At 36.4% G+C, this 22,201-nt stretch overlaps 1 protein-coding gene across 4 annotated transcripts in view; it reads right to left on the bottom strand.

Annotated features, from left to right (window-relative positions):
- LOC136024870 (DNA-directed RNA polymerase II subunit RPB2-like) overlaps positions 1-21,934 on the bottom strand; it is a 42,681-nt gene extending 20,747 nt beyond the window's left edge. Inside the window, exons 1-2 of one of the 4 annotated variants that reach the window (XR_010616942.1) lie at positions 21,790-21,934; positions 6,836-6,897 (exon numbers count right to left, since the gene is read on the bottom strand). Coding sequence is in view for 1 of the 4 variants with exons in the window: in XM_065700392.1 (XP_065556464.1) it covers positions 6,836-6,895 (60 nt within the window). In the remaining 3 variants the exon portion in view is untranslated. Of the gene's footprint in view, positions 1-6,835; positions 6,916-21,785 lie in introns of all 4 variants that reach the window. The other 3 variants (XR_010616943.1, XR_010616944.1, XM_065700392.1) reach the window with 3 other exon arrangements.
- Between the last annotated feature and the right edge of the window lie 267 nt (positions 21,935-22,201).

Here is a 22,201-nt window from a genome sequence, read left to right as displayed (position 1 = left end):
TCATATAGGTAATAATTTCTGTTCGTTTTAAGTTTTAATGCTGCTTTTTAGTTCCAGCTGAAAAAAAAACTTTTCATATTTATTTCTTTCATTTTTTTAAAGTAATGCTAGTAAATCCTGCGCTCCCTTCATGGAAATTTTCTTCCCCCATGATAAATTCCTCGATAGAAACTTCCCCCAGCATATCCCCGTCTTCTCAACCCCTGCCTCAAACCAAAAAATCCTCCTGAAAACGCCTGTACACTTCCCAATGACCATTACTATATGTAAGCACTAGTCAAAGTTTATAACTTGTAGCCCCTTCCACGGGGAATGTGAGGGAGTAAGTCGTCCCCGAAGACATAGTTATAATGTTTTTCGACTACGCTGAATAAAATGGCTTTCTCAGAATTTTGATCTGTTGACTTTGGGAAAATAAATAGCATGGGAGGGGGCCTAGGTACCCTCCAATTTTTTCGGTCACTTAAAAAGGGCACTAGAACTTTTCATTTCAGTTAGAATGAGCCCTCTCGCAACATTCTAGGACAACTGGGTCGATACGATCACCCCTGGGAAAAAAAAACAAACAAATAAACACGCATCCGTGATCTGCCTTCTGGCCAAAATACACAATTCCACATTTTTGTAGATAGGAGCTTTAAACTTCTTCAGTAGGGTTCTCTGATACGTTGAATCTGATGGTGTGATTTTCGTTAAAATTCTATGACTTTTAGGGGGTGTTCCCCCTATTTTCTAAAATAACGCAAATTTTCTTAGGCTCGTAACTTTTGATGGGTAAGACTAAACTTGATGAAACTTAAATATTTAAAATCAGCATTAAAACGCCATTCTTTTGATGTAGCTATTGGTATCAAAATTCTATTTTTTAGAGTTTTGGTTACTATTTAGCCGGGTCGCTCCTTACTACAGTTCGTTACAACACAAACTGTTTGACTCTTCCTCACAACTCAACTTTTTAAAACAATGAAAACTTTAGCGTAAAGAGCGAGGCGTTGAGGGGACAGCCCTTTTTACATACTCAGTTTTTCCTAAATTTTGATTTCTGATTGTTAATCAAATCATGCCATATAATCCGGCTCCCTCAAGGTGGTTTCAGGCACCGTCCTCTGTCCCCACTCTGCACCCACCGACACTCTTTCATAACTAATGATTAAAAAAAAACAAAAAACTTATTATTCTTATTAAACAGCCATTCTGCTTCAGGAGTTACTCTTAAACAATTGGGACGAAAAATTCAAAACTTACAATTAATTAAAAGTATACGTATGCTAAAGTTTATGTATACTATATACTAAACTATATATGTATGCTATATACTAAACTATACTAAGGTATACGCAATAATTTCTGTCCATTTTAAGTTTTGATGTAGCTTCTTACTTCCAATTAAAAAAAACTTTTTTTAATTTTATTTAAGAATTAACAACGCTTTTTGACTACTAAGGTTCCTGCGTCAGCCCTGCAGTGCGTTCCTGCAGCGTGATTTGATCTCTGGGTCCCGTAAAACTTTTTTTTTAATTAAATTTTTAATCGTTCTCTCAAATAATGCCGGGAAATCTCGCTCCTCTCCATGAAAAATTCCTTCCTCCACGGAAAAATTCCACCATGGAAAGCTCCTTTCACATAAAAAAATACTCCCCCCCCGCTCCAGGGAAATTCCTCCAAGACAATTCTATTCTAGCTGAAAATTCCACCCAGAAACTTTCTTGCGGGCGATCTCGGGTAAAAAATATTTCTTGAGCACTTTCATTTGAAAAAGACTAATTTCTGATTGTTTTTAACATCAGACCGGTAATCCCCTACTTGACAAGTTTCCCAACAAAAAGCCAGCAAAAGGGTATTTTCCAACATTTTTTTAGAGGGGGGGGGGGGTACTACAGAAACTTTTAAAAACGCATCGAAAATGTGAAATTGACATCTACGCCCTTATGATTTCTAGGTATATTTCTGGTTTACACCGTTATTCTGAACTTAAGAATAGCGCTAAACCCCAAAATGAGCAGAATTTATTCCGTACAGGAGGGGGATTGCCCCTTCCTTATCCTCACCTCCACTTCAAGGTCAAAGAAACTTCGGAATGTGCTCATTCCATCAGAAATTAATATTTCTAGTCTTTTTTTGTAGTCCAAGGGGATTGGAGACCAACCAGCTGCCTGGGGATAATTTCCACGGGGAGGGGGTATTTTCCATTTTTTTCTGGAGAAGAGTATTTTTCGTAAGGGATTATTTACCACATGTTTTCTTTTTTTTTGGGGGGGGGGGGGGTTTAAACACCAGTCAGCAAAAAAGGACAAGAAAAGATACAAAAAAAGGCCGCTAATATCTTTAGATGCGTCAAATGAGACATGCTCAATGCCGGTAAATACCAGAGTATAACATAAACGTGTACAATTAGAAAAAATTGTGCAGCTCCCTGACACGCCTACCAATTTTCATCGCCCTAGCACGTCCAGAAGCACCGAACTCGCCAAATCACTGAACCCCTCCCCCCAACTCCCCGAAAGAGAGCGAATCCAGTACGATTCTGTCAATCACGTATCAAGGACATTTGTTTATTCTATCTACCAAGCTTCATCCCGATTCCTACACTCCAAGTGTTTTTCAAGATTTCCCCCTCCAAATCCCCACAATGTCAAAAGATCTGGTCGGGATTTGAAATAAGAGCTCTGAGACATGAATTCCTTCTCAAAATCAAATTTCATTACGATCCGATCATCTATTCGTAAGATATAAATACTCCAATTTTCATGTTTTCCAAGAATTCCGGTTCCCCCCTCTAACTCCCCCGAATGTCACAGGATCTGGTCAGAATTTGAAATTGGAACTTTAAAGCACAAGATCCTTCTAAATATCAAATTTCATTAAGATCTGGTCACCCTTTCGTAGTTGCAAATACCTCAATTTTCAAAATTACCCCCCCCCCCAATTCCACCAAAGAGAGAAGATCCGGTCCAGTTATGTCAGTCACGTATCTTAGACAGGTTTCTATTCTTCCCATCCAGTTTCATCCTGATCTCACCGCTTTAAGTATTTTCTAAGATTTCCGGTCCCCCCAACTGCCCCCCCCCCAATTACGCTTGATCCGGTTGAGATTTAAATAAGATATCGGAATTACGAGATCCTTCTAAATATGAAGTTTCATGAAGATCCGATCACTCCTTCGTAAGTTAAAAATACGTCATTTTTCTTATTTTTCAGAATTACCCCCCCCCCCCACAATTGAGCGGATCGTTCCAATTATGTAAATTACGTATGCAAGACTTCTGCTTATTTTTCCAACCAAGTTTCATCCCAATCCCTCCAATCTAAGCGTTTCCCATCATTTTAGGTCTCCCGCACCCCAAACTTCCCCCAATGTCACCAGATCCGGTCAGGATTTAAAATAAGAGCTTTGAGACACGATATCCTTCTAAAAATCAAATTTCATGGAGATCCAATCACCCGTTCGTAAGTTAAAAATACCTCGTTTTTTCTAATTTTTCAGAATTAACCCCCCCCCCAACTACCCCAAAGAGAGCGGATCCGTTCTGGTTATGTCAATCATGTATCTAGGACTCGTGTTTTTTCCACAAGTTTCATCCCGATCCCTCCACTCTAAGTGTTTTCCAATTTTTAGGTTTCTCCCTCCCAACTCCCCCCCCAATGTCACCAGATTCGGTCAGGTTTAAAATAAGAGCTCTGAGCCACGATATCCTTCTAAATATCAAATTTCATTGAGATCCGATCACCGTTCGTAAGTTAAAATACCTCTTTTTTTTATTTTTTCAGAAATACCCCCCCCCCCAACTACCCAAAAGAGAGCGGATCCGTTCCGCTTATGTCAATCATCTATCTAGGACTTGTTTTTATTTTTCCCACCCATGTTTCATCCCGATCCCTCCACTCTAAGTGTTTTCCAAGTTTTAGGTTTCCCCCCCTCCCATCTCCCCCACCCCCATCACCAGATCCGGTCGGGATTTAAATAAGAGCTCTAAGACACGATATCCTTCTAAACATCAAATTCCATTGAGAGCCGAATCACCCGTTTCGTAAGTTGAAAATACCTCATTTTTCTAATTTTTAAGACTTACTCCCCCCACCAACTACCCCAAAGAGAGCAAATCAGTTCCGATCGTCAATCATGTATCTGGGACTTGCGCTTATTTTTCCCATCAAGTTTCATCCCGATCCCTCTACTCTAAGTGTTTTCCAAGATTTTAGGTTTCCCCCCTCCAACTCCCCCCAATGTCATCAAACCCGGTCGGGATTGAAAATAAGAGCTATGAGACACAATATCATTCCAAACATCAAATCCAATCACCCACTCATATGTTAAAAATACTTCATTTTTCTATTTTTCCGAATTAACCGGCCCCTACTCCCCCCCCCCAGATGGTCAAATCGGGGGGAAAACGACTATTTCTAATTTAATCTGGTCCGGTCCCTGATACGCTTGCCAAATTTCATCGTCCTAGCTTACCTGGAAGTGCCTAAAGTAGCAAAACCGGGACTTTAGGTTTTCCCCTCCCAACTCCCCCCCAATGTCATCAGATCCAGTCGGGATTTAAAATAAGAGCTCTGAGACACAATATCATTCCAAACATCAGATTTCATTAAGATCCAATCACCCGCTGATAAGTTAAAAATACTTCATTTTTTTCCATTTTTTTGCGAATTAACCGGGCCCCCACTCCCCCCCAGATGGTCAAATCGGGAAAACGACTATTTCTAATTTAATCTGGTCCGGTCCCTGATACGCTTGCCAAATTTCATCGTCCTAGCTTACCTGGAAGTGCCTAAAGTAGCAAACCCAGGACTGACAGACCGACAGAATTGGCGACTGCTATGTCACTTGGTTAATACAAGTGCCATAATAAGAAAAAATGACGTATTTTTAACTTACGGAGGAGTGATCGGATCTTCATGAAACTTCATATTTAGAAGGATCTCGTAACTCAGATCTCTTATTTTAAATCTCAACCGGATCAAGCGTAATTGGGGGGGGGGCAGTTGGGGGTACCGGAAATCTTAGAAAATACTTAAAGCGGTGAGATCAGGATGAAACTGGATGGGAAGAATAGAAACCTGTCTAAGATACGTGACTGACATAACTAGACCGGATCTGCTCTCTTTGGTGGACTGGGGGGGGGGGAGTAATTTTGAAAATTGAGGTATTTGTAACTTACGAAAGGGTGACCAGATCTTAATGAAATTTGATATTTATAAGGATTTTGTGCTTTAAAGTTCTAATTTCAAATTCCCCACCAGATCCTTTGACATTCGGGGGAGTTGGAGGGGGAAACCGGAATTCTTGGAAAACGTGAAAATTGGGGTATTTTTATCTTACTAATAGATGATCGGATCGTAATGAAATTTGATTTTTAGAAGGAATTCATGTCTCAGAGCTCTTATTTCAAATCCCGACCAGATCTTTTGACATTGGGGGGAGTTGGAGGGGAAAATCTTGGAAAAACACTTGGAGTGGAGGAATCGGGATGAAGCTTGGTGGATAGAATAAACAAATGTCCTTGATACGTGATTGACAGAATCGTACTGGATTCGCTCTCTTTGGAGGATTTGGGGGTAGGGGTTCAGTGATTTGGCGAGTTTGGTGCTTCTGGACGTGGGGGGGGGGCTAAGGACGATGAAAATTGGTAGGCGTGTCAGGGAGCTGCACAATTTGACTTGATAAAGTCGTTTTCCCAGATTCGACCATCTGGGGGGGGGGGTAAAGGGAGAGGAAAAATTAGAAAAAATTAGGTATTTATAACTTACCAGTGGGTGATCGGATCTTAATGAATTTTGATATTTAGAAGGACATCGTGACTCAGAGCTCTTATTTTAAATCTTGACCGGCATTAAGCCTCTTATTTTCCTTTTTAAATCAATCTATTGATTCATAGAATTTTGTTAGAGCTCATATTATATGATCTCTTGGCTCTTAGCTCTTCTCGCCTCGTCACAAGTGCCATATGAGCTCTTAGCTCTTGTTCTTCTTTACAAATCTTTGTTTGTTTTGACAATAAGGACCTAATCATATCTTTTTGGTACAAATTTTCCTTGTATCATATCTCTTAGATTCTGAGTAACTTTCAGACCCAAGTAAAAAAAAAAGTGATTTATACAGAAAAGATCAGGAATGCTGGAAAAAAATCTAAGTCTCTGAAGGTTTCATCTATAATTTGGGGTTTCGATTAAAAAGTTGGACAAGGGGCCCTATCGAATCCTCAAAACACTTGAAGGGTTGTTTCACATACAATTTAAAGATAGAGTAGCCTTACTAAGTTAAAAAGCAAAATTAGAGCAATTTTAAATTTGGTTTAATTTCAATTTATTATGACATTTGTGTTTTTTAAGTTAAATACAAACCTTCAAATTTACTAGCTCTAATAAGAAGTACAATTTAAAAAGGATGAAGACAAATTAGTAGAAGCCATGTAAATTTTGATCACAACTAATATTACTGAATACTGAACAAGACATAACACAGAAGAAGGGCAAGCATTGATTATTGTATACTAATTTCCATTCCAAAAATAACATAATACTCAAAACGTTCAACAACGTATATAGGAGAGAGAGAGAGAGAGAGAGAGAGAGAGAGAGAGAGAGAGAGAGAGAGAGAGAGAGAGAGAGAGAAAGAGAGAGTGTAGAAAGAATGAGAGAGAAGATCGCAAATAACAAACGTCATTTTAAACTAATTAATCAGATAGAGATAAAGAATATGGGGACAAGAAAATACAAAAGAGAGAGAAAAAAACATCAACTAATTACTTAGACATGAAACTCAAATACAATGCTGAAAACTATATCATTTAAGCACTTTGAAAACAAAGGCACAAATCTTAAGACTTACCTGTGCTAGATTGCCCTGAACTAATGGAGTTTCCAATAGGTTGAGTATATTTCTGTTCATATCTGTAAAAAAGTGATGATCTAAAAAAAGGGACAATATAAAATCTGGTCAGGATTTAAAATAAGAGCTCTGAGACATGAGGTCCTTCTAAATATCAAATTTAAAAATACCCCACAAAGGGTAACCCATTCTTATGTTAAAAATACCTCAGTTTTTCTAACTTTTCTGAATTAATACCCCCTTTAACTCCCCCAAAGAGAGCAGATTCAGTCCAGTTACGTCAATCATGTATCTAGACCTTGAGCTAATTCTTCTCATCAAGTTTCATCCTGATCTCTCCACTCTAAGTGTTTTCCGAGATTTCCAGCCCCCCCCCCAATGAAATTGGATCCAGTCAGGATTTAAACTAAGAGATCTGAGTTGCAAGGTCCTTCTAAATGTAAAAGTTCATTAAGATCCGATCACCCCTTTGTAAGTTAAAAATACCTCATTTTTTCGAATTAACTGTCCATCCCCACCCCTCCACCCCCAGATGGTTGAATCAGGGAAACGACTATTTCTAATTTAACTTAGTCTTGTGCCTGATACGCCTGTCAAATCCCGTTGTCCTAGCTTATTTGGAAGTGCCTAAACTAGCAAAACCAGGAATGACAGACCAACAGAATTTGAGATTGCTATATGTCACTTGGGTCATTCCATGTCAAATCACCCAGTAAATAATTAATTTGAAACCCACCTCTTTAGATTTTGATGAAACTTGGCACAATTATTGCATTCGCTATCCTATTGATAAACACTAAATTGTATTTCTCTATCTCTTATAGTTTTTTTTTCTACAAATTCTTTAATTTTCTGAATTTAACATGATTTTAGGCCTTGGATTTTGCATCTTGCAATGTATCTTGTAGCTTAAAAAATTAATATCTTGAAAACTATTTGAGATATCACCATGAGACTTTGCATAATATTTAATTAATATATTTAAAAAAATATTATAATCAGAATTTTTTTTATTTGTAGACCATTGTTGGGATTTACTATAATTGCAATATCTCATGTCTCAGACCTGGTAGAGTGTTCATATTTTTATTTAAATACTCTTAGATACATAGGCTAACAGATAAACAAAACAGATTTATGGCTTTTTCACATTATTATTTGATCTTTTTCAAAAATTATTTGATTCTTTTATTATCTACTATTTTCTCAGGTACAGAACTCTTTTCCGACCTGTCAGCATATATCCCATTTGTGGAACTCCTTTCCACCATGTCAGCCCTTAACACCCCTTCCAAAAAACCTTATACCTTCCAAAAAATTACAATCTATCAAAATTAACCGAGGACGAAAAAGAATTAATTCAACTTAGATCTGGAATCGATTTAATTGAATTTAAAAATGTTTGTTCCCATCACAGCTACTACTTTCTTTGTGTATTTGAAAAATATCAAACAAAATGCATAGAACCATTAAAAAAACACACAAAACGCCAATAAAAAAGTCACTAAGAAATGTATCTTTAAGTTTTTCAAAACAATTGTGTGAAAAAATATTTTTATTAAACCTGGACAAAAGATATGCCCTTCATGTCGAAACTTCTGTGAAGAAAAAACTATAATCACTGAAAATGAATCTGATGACGAACTAATGATTGAATTGGATTCGTTTGAATCTAGAAATGTCTCCCTTTCACAAACAAATGCAGCCTTAAATGATTTGGGTTTTCTAATTAAACTTCATAATTTGCAACCACATAGTAAGGGATTGTATTACAAAAGAAAGGTTGAAAAAGTAACAAAAGAAGTAAAGAAAAAAAATCTCCAAAGCTCTAGATTATGACATTGAAATATCAGAAGATGAAAAAGAAGACAAAAGAAATTTTATCGAAAAAGCAGAAAATTTTGATAGGCTTGTGGGGCTAGTAAATTGTTACTAGATGCTGTAAAAATTGAAGAAAGTTGCATAGATTTGATCAAGATGTTGGTTTGTAATGTTGAAAACAGTGAGTGTATGCTACGCCATTGTGACAACTGTCCGTCTGATGATGCCCTGATTGAATACTTAACTGCAAAATTGAGCAAAGATTATTATTTAGAAGAAGAAATAATTATAAGCCAATGGGTTAATACTGACAGGACAGAAATAGTTAAGCAATCAATCAGCGTTGAAGGCTTTATTTCTTTACTGAGCAAATCTGTAGAAAACCTAATTCCAAATTCATATATTACAAAATCAGTCTATAACTTTCAAAAAACTGAAAGAAGATCCGCCTTTGAATACAGCAATCGTAGTAATGGATTTATTGAAAATTATTCTTACACCATTAAAAATGAAATTCAAAGTTATCACTGGAACAGAGGTGGATGCAAAATTCATCCAGTTCGACTCTACTTGAAAAAGGATGATAAAGTTTTATTTTCGAACCATTGTTTCATAAGTGATGATTTACAACATGACACTTGTTTTGTGAATTACGTACAAAAAGAAATTTCGAAATGGCTGAAAGAAAATCATCCCAAAATAAACCAAGTTCATTATTTCACTGACGGCTGTGCTGGTCAATACAAAAATAGAAATAGTTTCAAAAAACTAACTAACCATCATGAAGACTTTGGAAGGAAAGCCAAACATTCATTCTTTGCAACAAGCCATGGGAAATCAAAATGTGATGGCTTGGAAGGAACTGTAAAGAGATTTTTGAGAAAAGCCAGCCTTCAACTTTCAGATGAAAATCAAATCAAGACAGCAACTGCAGTTTAAGTCAACATTGAAAAAATAAACTTTCACTTTATTGACAAAAAAAATGCTAAAGCTTTCAGATTGGAGTTAGCGTCACGTTTTTTAACCACCAAGACTATTCCCAGTACTAGAAGTTTCCATTATTTCAAACCATTAAATACAAATGAAATTGAACTAAGGAGGACTACTGATATTCCTAATCCAACTCTAATATTCTCTTTTGATTCTGCTATGGATTGGGTCTGCATTCAACCATCTTTAAACGATTATGTGGCTGCAAACTATGATGTAAAGTGGTACTTTGGACTTGTTAAAACTGTGTTTCATGAAGAAGAAGATGCTGAAATTCTTTTTCTTTGCTCTCCAGGACCTGCTGCCAGCTTTTACTGGCCTCAAAGAGGAGACTTGTGCATAATACCGTTGGAGCACATTATCAGTACATTTGATGCACCACAATGAAGTAGCACTGGCAGAATGTACTACTTCAAAAAAGAGTGTATCAGAAAAACAGAAGAGTGTTGGATGAAGTGGAAAAAATATAACAAGCAGAACTAATAATTGCTGTAAAAGATATTGATTCTTAGACTTCAGTTTTTATTTTATTTCACATTTATTAAATGTAAGTAAACCACAAATTTATAATTTCTTAATAATATTCTACTTTTTGGAATATTAACTAAACATGTGAAAAAGCCATATATCTTTTTTGTTTATCTGTTAGCCTAGGTATCTAGGAGTATGTAAAAAAAAAAAAAATATGAACACTCTACCAGGTCTGAGACCTGAGATATTGCAATTTTAGTAAATCATGATAACAGTTTAAAAATAAAAAAAAATTCTGATTGTAATATTTTTATTATTTTTTGGAGTCGAGATAGCTTAGTGAATGTATTTTTTCTTTATTTTAAATATATTAATTAAATATAATGCAAAGTTTCATAGTGATATCTCAAATAGTTTTCAAGATATTAATTTTTTAAGCTACAAGTTACATTGCAAGACACGAAATCCGAGGCTTAAAATCACGTTAAATTAAGAAAATTAAAAAATTTGTAGAAAAAAAAACTAAAATAGATAGAGAAATAAAATCTGGTATTTATCAATAGGATAGCAAATGCAACAATTGTGCCAAGTTTCATCAAGATCTAAAGAGGTGGATTACATGACCTGGTTGGCTTGACATGGAATGACCCACTTGGTAAATACCAAGTACCACAAAAACTAAAATTTTCATCTATTTATTTATTAGAAAATCTGTTATACAGTCAGTAGTTTACTCAATAGAAAAGAGAATAAATCAAATAGAAAAAACAAAACAGAAAAACAAACTGATTTGAAGACAAACAAGAAGTTATGTATATAACAGATAACAAAGAATAAAAACAAGAAATAACATGACCAATATCATATCAAATGAATAAAACTGTACTTTAATGCTTCCCAAATAGTAGTAAGTTCATGTCTACAATTTGTACCAACTCCCAAACCTGAAGAATACACACAATACTAACAGAAGATGCCAGGGATGATTTTCTACCACTCTATACTCATTTCTGTTTAATTATATGTACATATTTAAAAAAGGAAAGTAAAATATACTAGAATTGGGCCCAATGAGACCCACTTAGGTTTTGGTATGCTTTTCAATAACCTGGGAGATAGCTAGTACAGGATCATTAATTTTGTATCAACTTTGCTTAATCCCAATTTGGGATTTTTCAAAAATCTGCAATATATCTATGTGGCTGAAAATTTTACATATATATCATGAATTGCAATTTTGGCACTAGAACCAGAGAAAAAGAAACCAATAGCTGAAAATTAAGGTAAAATGTTATAGGCAAATTTCTAAGACTTAGAAATCAGAAAATGATTGGAAGCTTGCCAATACCTTCACAGAGTATATTTTTGGCCATAGATTCATTACTGAAAGTTTCATTTCCTAACCTAACCTCTTTCCAAGATAGCAAAAATGAGTAAGGTTTAGGGTGAACAACATTTGACAATAAAAGTCATTGGTCCTTTATATACTAGGCAACAAATATTGTCATTTACTCTTATATAGAAAGCACAACAAAGTCAAACAAAAGACAATATTTTGTTTCCTTAAACTTGGAGAATGATAAAAAGTCTTCTGTATGACTTTTTAAACATCAAATTATTAGCAAGAAGTATGGAAAAGGTAAACAGATAACTTTTGGGTTATCTCCTTTAATCTATATGACCCACTAAAATGTCATGTGGAAGAAATTATATTAACCCAGTGATACATAGAGAAAACAACAAAGTCATACAGATATAGCCTATGCCTACATGATTTCATATACTGAGCAACCTAAATAAAATCTTACAGCTGACTTTTTACCTTGTATTATTACAATACAGTAGCCTAAATATAGTCATACAAATGACTTTTTGGCAACACAAACTTTTTTCTTTACACCTGAACAACAGAATATTGTCAATTACTACTATTTAGAATGTAGTATAAAGTCAGACAGAAGACAATATCATGCTTTCTTTAATTATTTAGAATGATATAAATTCATACAGATGACTTTGTATGTCTCATTCTTTTATAGAGCAAACATAAATAAAGTCATAGAGATAACTTTCTATGTCTCACACTATTACAGACCAAACATGAATAAACTCATACAAAAGACTTTTTATACCTTGTGTGTAATTATATATTTCTATTTCTAGAGAAAAGATGATCATTACTCAAATGTTTTTGAAAATTCAGCTAAGGCCAACAATTACCCCCTGATGAGAATCACTGTAAAGGAGCTTGCACAAATGAACTTCATAAGCAAAATAGTTTACAAAAACACTGAAGTTTCATGGTGGGTGAATCCAGCAGTCAAATCAAGCAAGCAATCAGTTTTCATGAAGATTTTATTAATAAATGTCAATTTAAATTGTATTATATTTTCTAGTAGGCTTTGTGGAAAACTTGTTCCCTTAAATATACTAACAGGTGTCTACACTTTATTTGATTCTAAACATTACAAAGTCCGAGTTATCTAGTTCAAAAAAGGTGTCTAATGTGTTAAAGATTTGTGATGTGAAAAATTGTTTTTAAAAACTGCAATAAAAATTAAACTTCAATACAAATGACAAGGGATGATGCATTAGAATATTGTCCTAAATAAAATCATACAGATGACTTTTTACTTGTATTATAATAGTGTCCTAAATAAAGTCATGTGGATGACTTTTTAATATAGACTATGCTTCTAATATAGAACACTAGACCTAAGAATAAAATCTAACAGATGACTTTTCTGTTTTTTTTCCCTTAAAACTAAATGATGCACTGAAATGTCATACAGAAGAAATTAAGTGGTATATACAGGGACAGGGTATACAGTGGGACATGGTACTTATCTACCATCTAGCATTCTTTGGAAAACCTAATAAAGCTATCTAGTATAGTTCATTCAATGGCAGACATGACAGTTCTATCATTTTGGTAAGTTGCTATTTTCGTTTTTGAGAAAATTGACTTAAAAGTTTCAGCTATACCCCCAAAAAAATATTTGGGCAGTAGTTTTTAGTGTTTTATCTTGTAATGGTTTGCAGAAATTGTGCGTTTAAGATCCTAAACAAAAACTAAAACATCAGGCCATGTTGTGTGGCCATCCTATGGAAAAATATACAACAGTAAAAAAAAACTGGACACAATTTGCAAGTAGGTGTTGCACAGTATATACTGGGATAAGTGGCATGTAGTGAGACATGTCCCAGTATATACCATGCAACCTCTACTTGCCTGACACTCATTGCAGAATGGCCCAATTTTGACTTTAGATGCTTGTTTGCCTGTCATTCCACACAAATTAATTGTCCTGTGTCAATTATAAATTATTGGTTCAACCTGCCTGAGAGTCTAGGCAGGCATGACTTGGTAAAAGATAGCATACAAATATTGGTCCAATAAGAGAGGAATAATTAACCCCACTGATTATCCATGCTATTTTAACCAAACACTTGGAAAACCATAGGTTATCTTAGCTCTATGACTATCCACCTTGGTTCTACTGTCATTTTAACCAAATACCTAGAAAACTATAGGTTCTGTCACTATCTTAGCTCTATGACTGTCTACCTTGGTTCTACTGCCCTAGGAATGATGCATGGACAGATAATAGATAGACATATCTATTAACACATAAAATAACATCATTTTTATATAGTTCTAATAAGGAGGGAATTAATGCCAAAATTGCATTAATTCCCTAATGATAGTTTGGACTATCTGCCTTAGCTTTTTCTTTAATTAGCCATTACTTGATGCCCACAACTATTCCATTTTAATTCAAAAATCAACATGGATTCTTACAGTTCAGTCTATACATAGCATTTTTTCTTATCTGTTATTATCTTATCTGTTATTTATGTGTATCCTAATGATAAAAATTGCTTATACATCTTTTTTTTCACATTTGACATCAGAATAGAAGAAAATGCCATGATTTCTAAGAGCTAAGTGGGAGAAATATTCTAAATTGGTTGCTGAACAGAAAGTTGACCAGCATTTCATGACTAAAGCAGCTGTTGTCAACCTAGAAGGCAGCTTATCAATTAGGGCAGTGGTGGAGAAACATGGAGTGTCATGTTCAGCCCTTCACAGACACTACCAAAAACATTCAAAACTCAGTGATGATGAAAAAGCCCATTACAGTGGTGCCCAAAAGTTTGGATTTGCTACTATTTTTATACCTGAAGAAGAAGCATTGCTCTCTCAATACCTGCTGCAAGCATGCAGAATATGTTATGGTTTGACCAGTCAAGACACCAGAACCCTTGGTTGCAACTATGCCATTGCAAGCAATAAGACTGTACCAAACAGCTGGACATACTCTAAAAAAGTTGGTATAGACTGGTTAGCTGGATTTTGGGCTCAAAACCCAGAGCTTTTGCTTAGAAAGCCAGAGGCAACAAGTTTGGGACATGCCACAAGCTTTAAGAAGCACAATGTACAGGATTTTTCTCCAACTTGCAATCAGTTTTGAAGAGAACTCTATTTACAGCAAGCAACAAATTCAACTGTGATGAAACCTCAGTCACCGCTGTTCAAATATTCCAAAAAGCCTACTTGAAAATAAAACACAATTTAAATTGACATTTATTCAAAAAATCATCATACAAAATTGAGTGTTTGCTTGATTCACCCATTATGAAACTTCAGTGTTTTTGTAAACTATTGTGCTTATGAAGTTCATTTGTGCAAGCTCCTTTACAGTGATTCACAACAGGGGATCATCTTTGGCTTTGTATGACTTTATTCAGTAAATGTTTTACATTTCATATAATTGACTTAACAATAAAGTGAATATACCAATTGATGCCATTTTTTATAAATATAATAATTGCATCTATTGCAAATTGAAATTGAAGTACTTTTTGACCTAACCTAAACCAAACTAACCTAACTAACCAAACCTAACTATAAATAATTTTGGTACTGAGAAAACATAACATTATTTTGTCAAAAATGACCAAAACACATACTTTAATTGACAATTTGGCATCAAGGAAGAAAAAAATGGCATAAATGGCAGAACAAAATTTACTTATTCACCTTAATTGCAGAAAATCAGTGCTTGTAGATTATATAACATTAAAAAATGGATTTATAATGAAACAGTAAGTCTGAGACTAATGTTTTAAAGTTTGAGACCAATGTTTTAAAGTCTGAGACTAATGTTTTAAGCCTTTTTTATACCCCATATTTCAATTTCAAGGTCATTTTCAAGAGCTCAAAAAATGCTTCAATTTTAATTTGCAATAGAAGTGATTATAATATTTGTAAAGAACATTTAATCTTTATTCATATTTGTTCTATAACAATTTGAAGTGTAGGAAGTCCTCTGTATGACTTTATTCATGTTTGCTCTATCATAGCATGAGGTATAAAGAGTCATCTGTAGGATGTAATTTATGTTTGCTCTATAAAAGAATGAGGCATACAAAGTCATCTGAATGACTTTCTACCATTCTAAATAATTAAAGAAAGCATGATATTGTCTTCTGTTTGACTTTACACTGCATTCTAAATAGCAGTAATTGACAATATTCTATAGCTCAGATAAAGGTAAAAAAAATTCTATATTGACATATGCAGGTAATACAAGGTTTATATTAACAGACTATTCAAGATGCTAAGAAATAAACTTACCTCTATAGTCAGAATTGAATCCTGAATTTAAATTAACATGGATTTATATTGGAATTGAACTTTACCCCCACCCCTATATAGCCTATACCAATTCAGGGTATATAGCCTATTTGCACATTAAAGGAGTGAGGTAAATTACAAACTTACCTCTATAGATAGAATGATAAATATTTTGCAGTTCATATAATTGACATACCAATAAAGTGAACATACTCTTGTATGCCTTTTTATATATGGTCTAGACGACCGCCATGTGCATTAGTTTGACAACTTCCAAGAATTGTGTTGTTTTATTAAACTTTTATTCTGTTTTGGTATAAAGAATTTGCTCTGTGAAGGAAATTTAGTGGAAAAAAAGCTACTCTGTAATTGTGAATGCTATAAGAGCTTATGATTATAGTTATGTCCAGGAACAGATTGAAATCTATTTGAACAGATTATTCTTTAATCTGGTGATGATGGTGATGCAATATGGCAACACCAGCTGTTTTTTGCTCTGTGAATAATAGTGAATTGTGGCGGATATAGAACACTAACCAAAGAACAAAATTGGCAAATATACTAAACCAAAACTGTAGAACCAGAAAAAAGAACTTTTCCTGTGTAATATGGACCAGTGTTAGACTTCCAGAACCGCGGTTGTGAATAAAAGTGCTGCCACCTACAAGTACGAACTAATTACAGACTTTTCGAGAAAGAACCACAGATGGCATCGCAGTCTTCTAAGCGGAAGAAAGACAGTCCGATTAAAGGCCAAGACAAATGCTCAGCATGCGCGGTAGCATTAGACCCTAACTCATCTGCCCTTGAATGTGATTCTTGTGAAAATTGGCTATGTATAAAGTGTTTGGAGATGCCCCTAGCTGAGTACAATCTTTTCACAAAGATGACAAGGCAAATTGGTTGCCAGTGGGTATGCCCAGTGTGCAAACTCAGGGCACCGCAGTCGTCCAATCAAAGTAACATTGGTAACCAAGTAAAAACCCTCCTTTCCGAGTTTGAAGATCGAATCACAAAAAAGTTTGATGATTTGTTCGACTTATTTAAGGACAGTATCACAAAAGAAATAAGCGAGGCAGTAAACCCACTCAGTGATCGGATCTCCAACATTGAAAGAGACATGGCATCTAAGTGTTCTGTTGCTGATGTCGATAGCAGAATTTCTAAACTAGTCGCGGAGGGAAGAGTTGGTACTGACCTAGAGGACCAAGTCCTAAAAGTGATGAGGCAGGATAGGGACAGACAACGCAGGAAACTGAACCTCATCGCTTACAGTGTCTCACCTACAGACGATGATACAAACTTTGTGATCCAGCACCTAGCCTCAGATTATAGTCTCCCCGGCGTCAAAATTCTGAACCTGAAAAGACTTGGTGCAAACAAACCACCCACCCAGCAAGTCCCAGACCGCCCTCCCCCGATTCTTTTTAGTGTTACAGACATTGCCACCAAGGTAAAGATCTTGAAAAAATCCGTCGAGCTGAAAGCAGACATACAGTTCCACAGCGATGAGTCCCGAGAGGACAGAGCTAAACGTAAGAGCGCTACAGAGGAACTTAAAAGACGGATTGCAAACGGTGAGACTGACCTCGGAGTACGGAACGGCAAAGTCGTTTCAAAAAACGGTCAGCGAGCTCCACCCCCAGCATTGGGGGCGATGGAGCACTAGATGCACAGCCAGACAAAAGACATGTAAATAGTAGTTTAGTGTCATTTAACAGTGTATTATATAGTAGTTCCATATCAGCTCAAGAACATTCATCGGAATGCAGTTTTGAAACTGCCAAATCTGACACTAGCTGCGTTCTTTCTGTTGAATCAGAATACAACTCGCCAGATTCTTATTCAACTGACGCAGCATCTAGCGAAGCAGACGAAAGTCCGTCATCCAACGATGACGTGCTAGTTCCAGCGGGCTCAGGAAGAAGAAGAAGCAGACAGAAACAAGTGATGAAAGTGTTGTCAACAAACATTGACTCCTTGCCAAACAAGCTGAATGAGCTAAAAGTGTTGCTGGCTCACGAAGATATAGACGTTGTGTGCTTAAGTGAAATTTGCCCAAAAAACTCTCAAAATAGACTGGAGGATAGCCATATTCAGATACCAGGATACACAGTCATTTCGAATCTGGACAGACCCAATGTGAGGAGAGGAGTTGCCATATACATCAAGTCAGCCTTGAAGGTAAATAACATTGACCTTTTCACAAGTGCCAATTATTTTTGGGTAGTCTATCCTGGTTGAATTGACAGTAGGGTCTGAAAAGTTTAGAATTGGCGTGATTTATTGTAGCCCTTCCTCCCCCAGCTCCGAAGAATCATTTCAGTATGTGGCAAATATTATAAATGAAATGACAATATGTAACCCCAAAAATGTCATCATCACAGGAGACTTTAACATGCCGGACACCAGGTGGGTCGATGGTTTAGGCTTTACTCTTCAAAACAACTATACCAATCCAACTCTTGAAGCCTTTGCTGATAACCTGCTGGTCCAGACAGTTGAGTTCCCTACCAGACATAGAGATCATCAAACTCCATCTCTCCTTGATCTCGTTCTGTCAAACAACCCCAAAAAAATTATGTCAACAGCAAACTTACCCCCCCTTGGAGCAAGCGACCATCTTTGTATCCTGAGTGCAATAATCTTGAATCAGATACCAACCAACAAAATCAAACGAATGTTTGTTGATTACAAGAAAATACGCCAGGACCTACAAGAGATTGAATGGGAAAACTCCTTGCAACAAGACACTGAAGCATCCTGGGAGCTTTTCAAGGACATACTACTGAGTCTTGAGTTGAAGCATACGAAAACTTACTTCTCAGAACGTCCCAGAACCCTTCCGTATATGTCACCACAGCTAAAAAAAAGTCATTAATAAGAAAAAGAAAGCTTGGAAAAAGTATAAAAATTGTGAGAGTGCAGCCCATCTAGAGCAGTACAAAAAGGCCAGGAACAAACTGAGAAATGCGACCAGAAAAGCAACCATAAGATATGAGGAGTCGATAGCACTAGAGGCAAAAACCAATCCAAAAAAGTTTTGGAGATATGTCACTTCAAACAACCCAAGCCGCAGGTTGATCCATCATTTTACCTCCAGCGATGGAACCAAAATAACCGACCCATTGGTAATGGCAGATACCCTCAATCAATGCTTCTCGTCAAATTTCTCTAAAGACCCTGTATGCCCCCCACCGGATATGCCAACCACCCACATCAAACACCCTATGCCACCGATCCAGTTCACAGCTTGTGATACTTACAAGCCCCTAAAAACTTTGGACCCATCCAAGGCAAAGGGACCCGATGGCATCCATCCTAGGTTGCTGAAGGAGACCGCAGCTGAAATAGCGGAACCCCTGACAAGAATATTCCAGATGTCAATAGCTTCCAAAACTATTCCCTCTGACTGGAAAACAGCAAATGTCATGCCAGTTTTCAAAAAAGGACAGAAAGATAAACCACAGAATTACAGACCCATCAGCCTGACTTCTGTCCCATCAAAAGTCATGGAAGGCGTCTTAAATGATGCAATCGTTGCACATCTGGAAACTAACAGCCTGTTATACGATGGACAACATGGTTTCAGGAAGGGTTGCTCTGTGGAGACAAACCTAATTCAATCATATGACATAATCACCAAGATGATTGAGGAAGGCCTTCCAGTTGACGTACTCTTGCTGGACCAAGCCAAAGCTTTCGAGAAGGTAGTACACTCGTACCTGGAAAGGAAACTAGAGTTCTATCAACTCCACCAAGATGTAAGGGAATGGATTATCCAGTTTCTCAAGGATAGAATACAGAGGGTGATGATGTATGATGAGGAGGGGAATCAAATCATGTCAAACCCAACTCCAGTGCTCAGCGGAGTTCCGCAAGGAACTAAACTGGGACCTACCCTCTTCAACATGTTCATCAATGACTCAGCCCAGTCAGTGCAAAATGACCTTAAACTGTTTGCAGACGACTCGAAATTGTTTGGCCCAGTTGCAAACAACCAACAGTGCGCAGCTCTGCAGGCAGATCTGCACACCCTCAACAACTGGTCCTCTTCCTGGTCCCTCGAGTTTAATGCTGAAAAGTGCAAAGTCCTACATCTTGGCCCTAAGAACCCAGGAATGACATATACAATGACAGATCGTACTGGGAAGCTCATAACTTTGGAAACTGTCACCAAAGAAAGAGACCTTGGGGTCATTGTTGATGACAAAATGAAATTCCATAGTCACAGCAGATACCTAGCTGCAAAAGGCAACAGGTCCCTTGGTCTCATCAGACGTAATATCACCAGTAGATCTCCCAGGACAATCAGGAAGCTATATACAGGACTGGTCAGACCGCAACTTGAGTACGGAGTCTCTCTTGCCGTTCCCCACTATGTCGTGGACAAGAAGATCCTTGAGAGCGTTCAGCGGAGGGCTACAAAACTACCAACCAAATGTAAGAACCTCTCGTACCCTGAACGCCTCAAGAAACTCAAGCTCCCAACCCTGACGTACATGAGAAAACGCGGAGATGCAATCCTGACCCACAAGCTGCTGGAGAATGGTGTCACACCAGGGCTTTTTAATAAGTCGCTCTCTAGCCACACCTGGGGCCACACCAAGAAGCTCCAGCAACAAAGAAGCTCACGGAGAGAACGTTCCAACTTCTTCTCAACTCGTGCTGTTCCACTGTGGAATTCCCTTAGTGAAGAAACAGTTCAGTCCAAAACTGTTGACAACTTCAAAAAAGCAATTGACCGAGACTGGGCAGCGATGGAGTGGAAACTACACTGGGAGGCCAGTGGATCTACTCAACGGAACTAGACAACGCACTTCCACCTCCATCACTCAACCGGCGAATCTACAGGATGTTCACCCAACCTTATTCGCCGGCCAGTGCGATTTAAGGTAATTTAAGGATAATAATCACTTCTATCACAAATTCAAATTAAGCACTTTTAGAGCTCTTAAAAATGACAAAAATATGGGGTATAAAAAGCTTTAACACATTAAAACCTTGGTCTAAAATGTACTATTTCATTATAAGTCTATCTTTTAATGTTATATAATCCATAAGCACAGATTTTCTGTGATTAAGTTGGATAGATAAGTTTTATTTTGCTGTTTATGCTATTTTCTTCTTCCTTGATGCCAAATTTTCAATTAAAGTATCCTATGTGCTTTTGGTTGTTTTTGAAGAGATAATACCAGAATACGTTTTCTCAGCACCAAAATTATTTATAGTTAGGTTAGGTCACAATTTGAATTTGTGATATTAACTACTTATCATATTTATAAAGAATAGCCTAATTTTTTTTATTCTCTTTTTGAAATATATTTCCTAAATTTTGAAAAAAAAACTTGATATGGCTCAAAATTCTACTCAAATAACAGGAATTACATTTTCAGAACTACAGGCAGATAAAAAGCAACTAGTAACTGAAAATTAAGACAAAATGTTGTTTTGTCAAAATTTCAATAGGTAATAGACCTGTCATGTAGGCAAACTTCAGGGCCCTCTAAAGGGAAGAGTGAAGGTTGGTACTTTGAAATACCTTCCTGGGACATACTTTAGCCTGTAGACCCATCCCTAAAAGTTTCATTTTCCTAACCTAAACCCTTTCCAAGATAGGCTAGCAAGAAGTCAATTAACAAGAATTTTACCCAAAAATTTGTTATTTTTGAGGGTCTATAAAGAGCTTAAAACAAAATGTAAACCTAAACAGCTGTATTTGTAACTAACAAAAAAAAATGCACAGAGTGGTATACTCTCTTTCATTTAAGGTACAAAATATAGACTGTCCCATAGGCTATTTACCAGAAAACCATCAGTTTTGCCTCAATGAGAACAATGAATTTTGGATTAAGGACGCAATTCAGGGTATATATTTGCACATTAATGAAGTGGAGTATGTACTCTGTTAATCTAGGCCTATAGGTTAACCATACGCACCAAAGGCCTGCAGCTTTTGTTAGCCTAGTTTTCGATTAAAACAGGTCGAAGACTATACATCTATAGAAGTTAAAAAGAGCTTTATACTTACTATTTTATTTTAATAGGTCTCAGCCAACCAAAGGGCTGGCTGAAAGGGCGGCCAAAGTGCTAGTACACTATCCTCTACACCCAATTTAAAGAAAAGGTCCCGGAAGTATTGATGATGGTGATAAGAGAACATCCGAGCAGGGTTGCCACGTTTTCGGTCTATGGATATATCCCCCTGAGTGTCCCTAAATGTCATACTTAAGCCCTGTCATAATTGATGTATCGACTTGTCTTTAATTGGTAGATAGTGGTAATAAGACAAGGCTCCTTGAATTAAGTACTAAGAATTTTCAATTTAATCACATCAGCAAAATTAATCCTTGTCAATATTCATTTCTTCAAAGCCACCCAATCTTCTTGTTAGGTAAAGAGCCATAGTAAAATATAAAACGAGTTGAAATGAAGTCAAATAT

Source organism: Artemia franciscana, chromosome 3 (assembly GCF_032884065.1).
Source record: "Artemia franciscana chromosome 3, ASM3288406v1, whole genome shotgun sequence".
Lineage (NCBI taxonomy): Eukaryota > Metazoa > Arthropoda > Branchiopoda > Anostraca > Artemiidae > Artemia > Artemia franciscana.
This window is presented reverse-complemented; position numbering and strand designations above follow the sequence as displayed.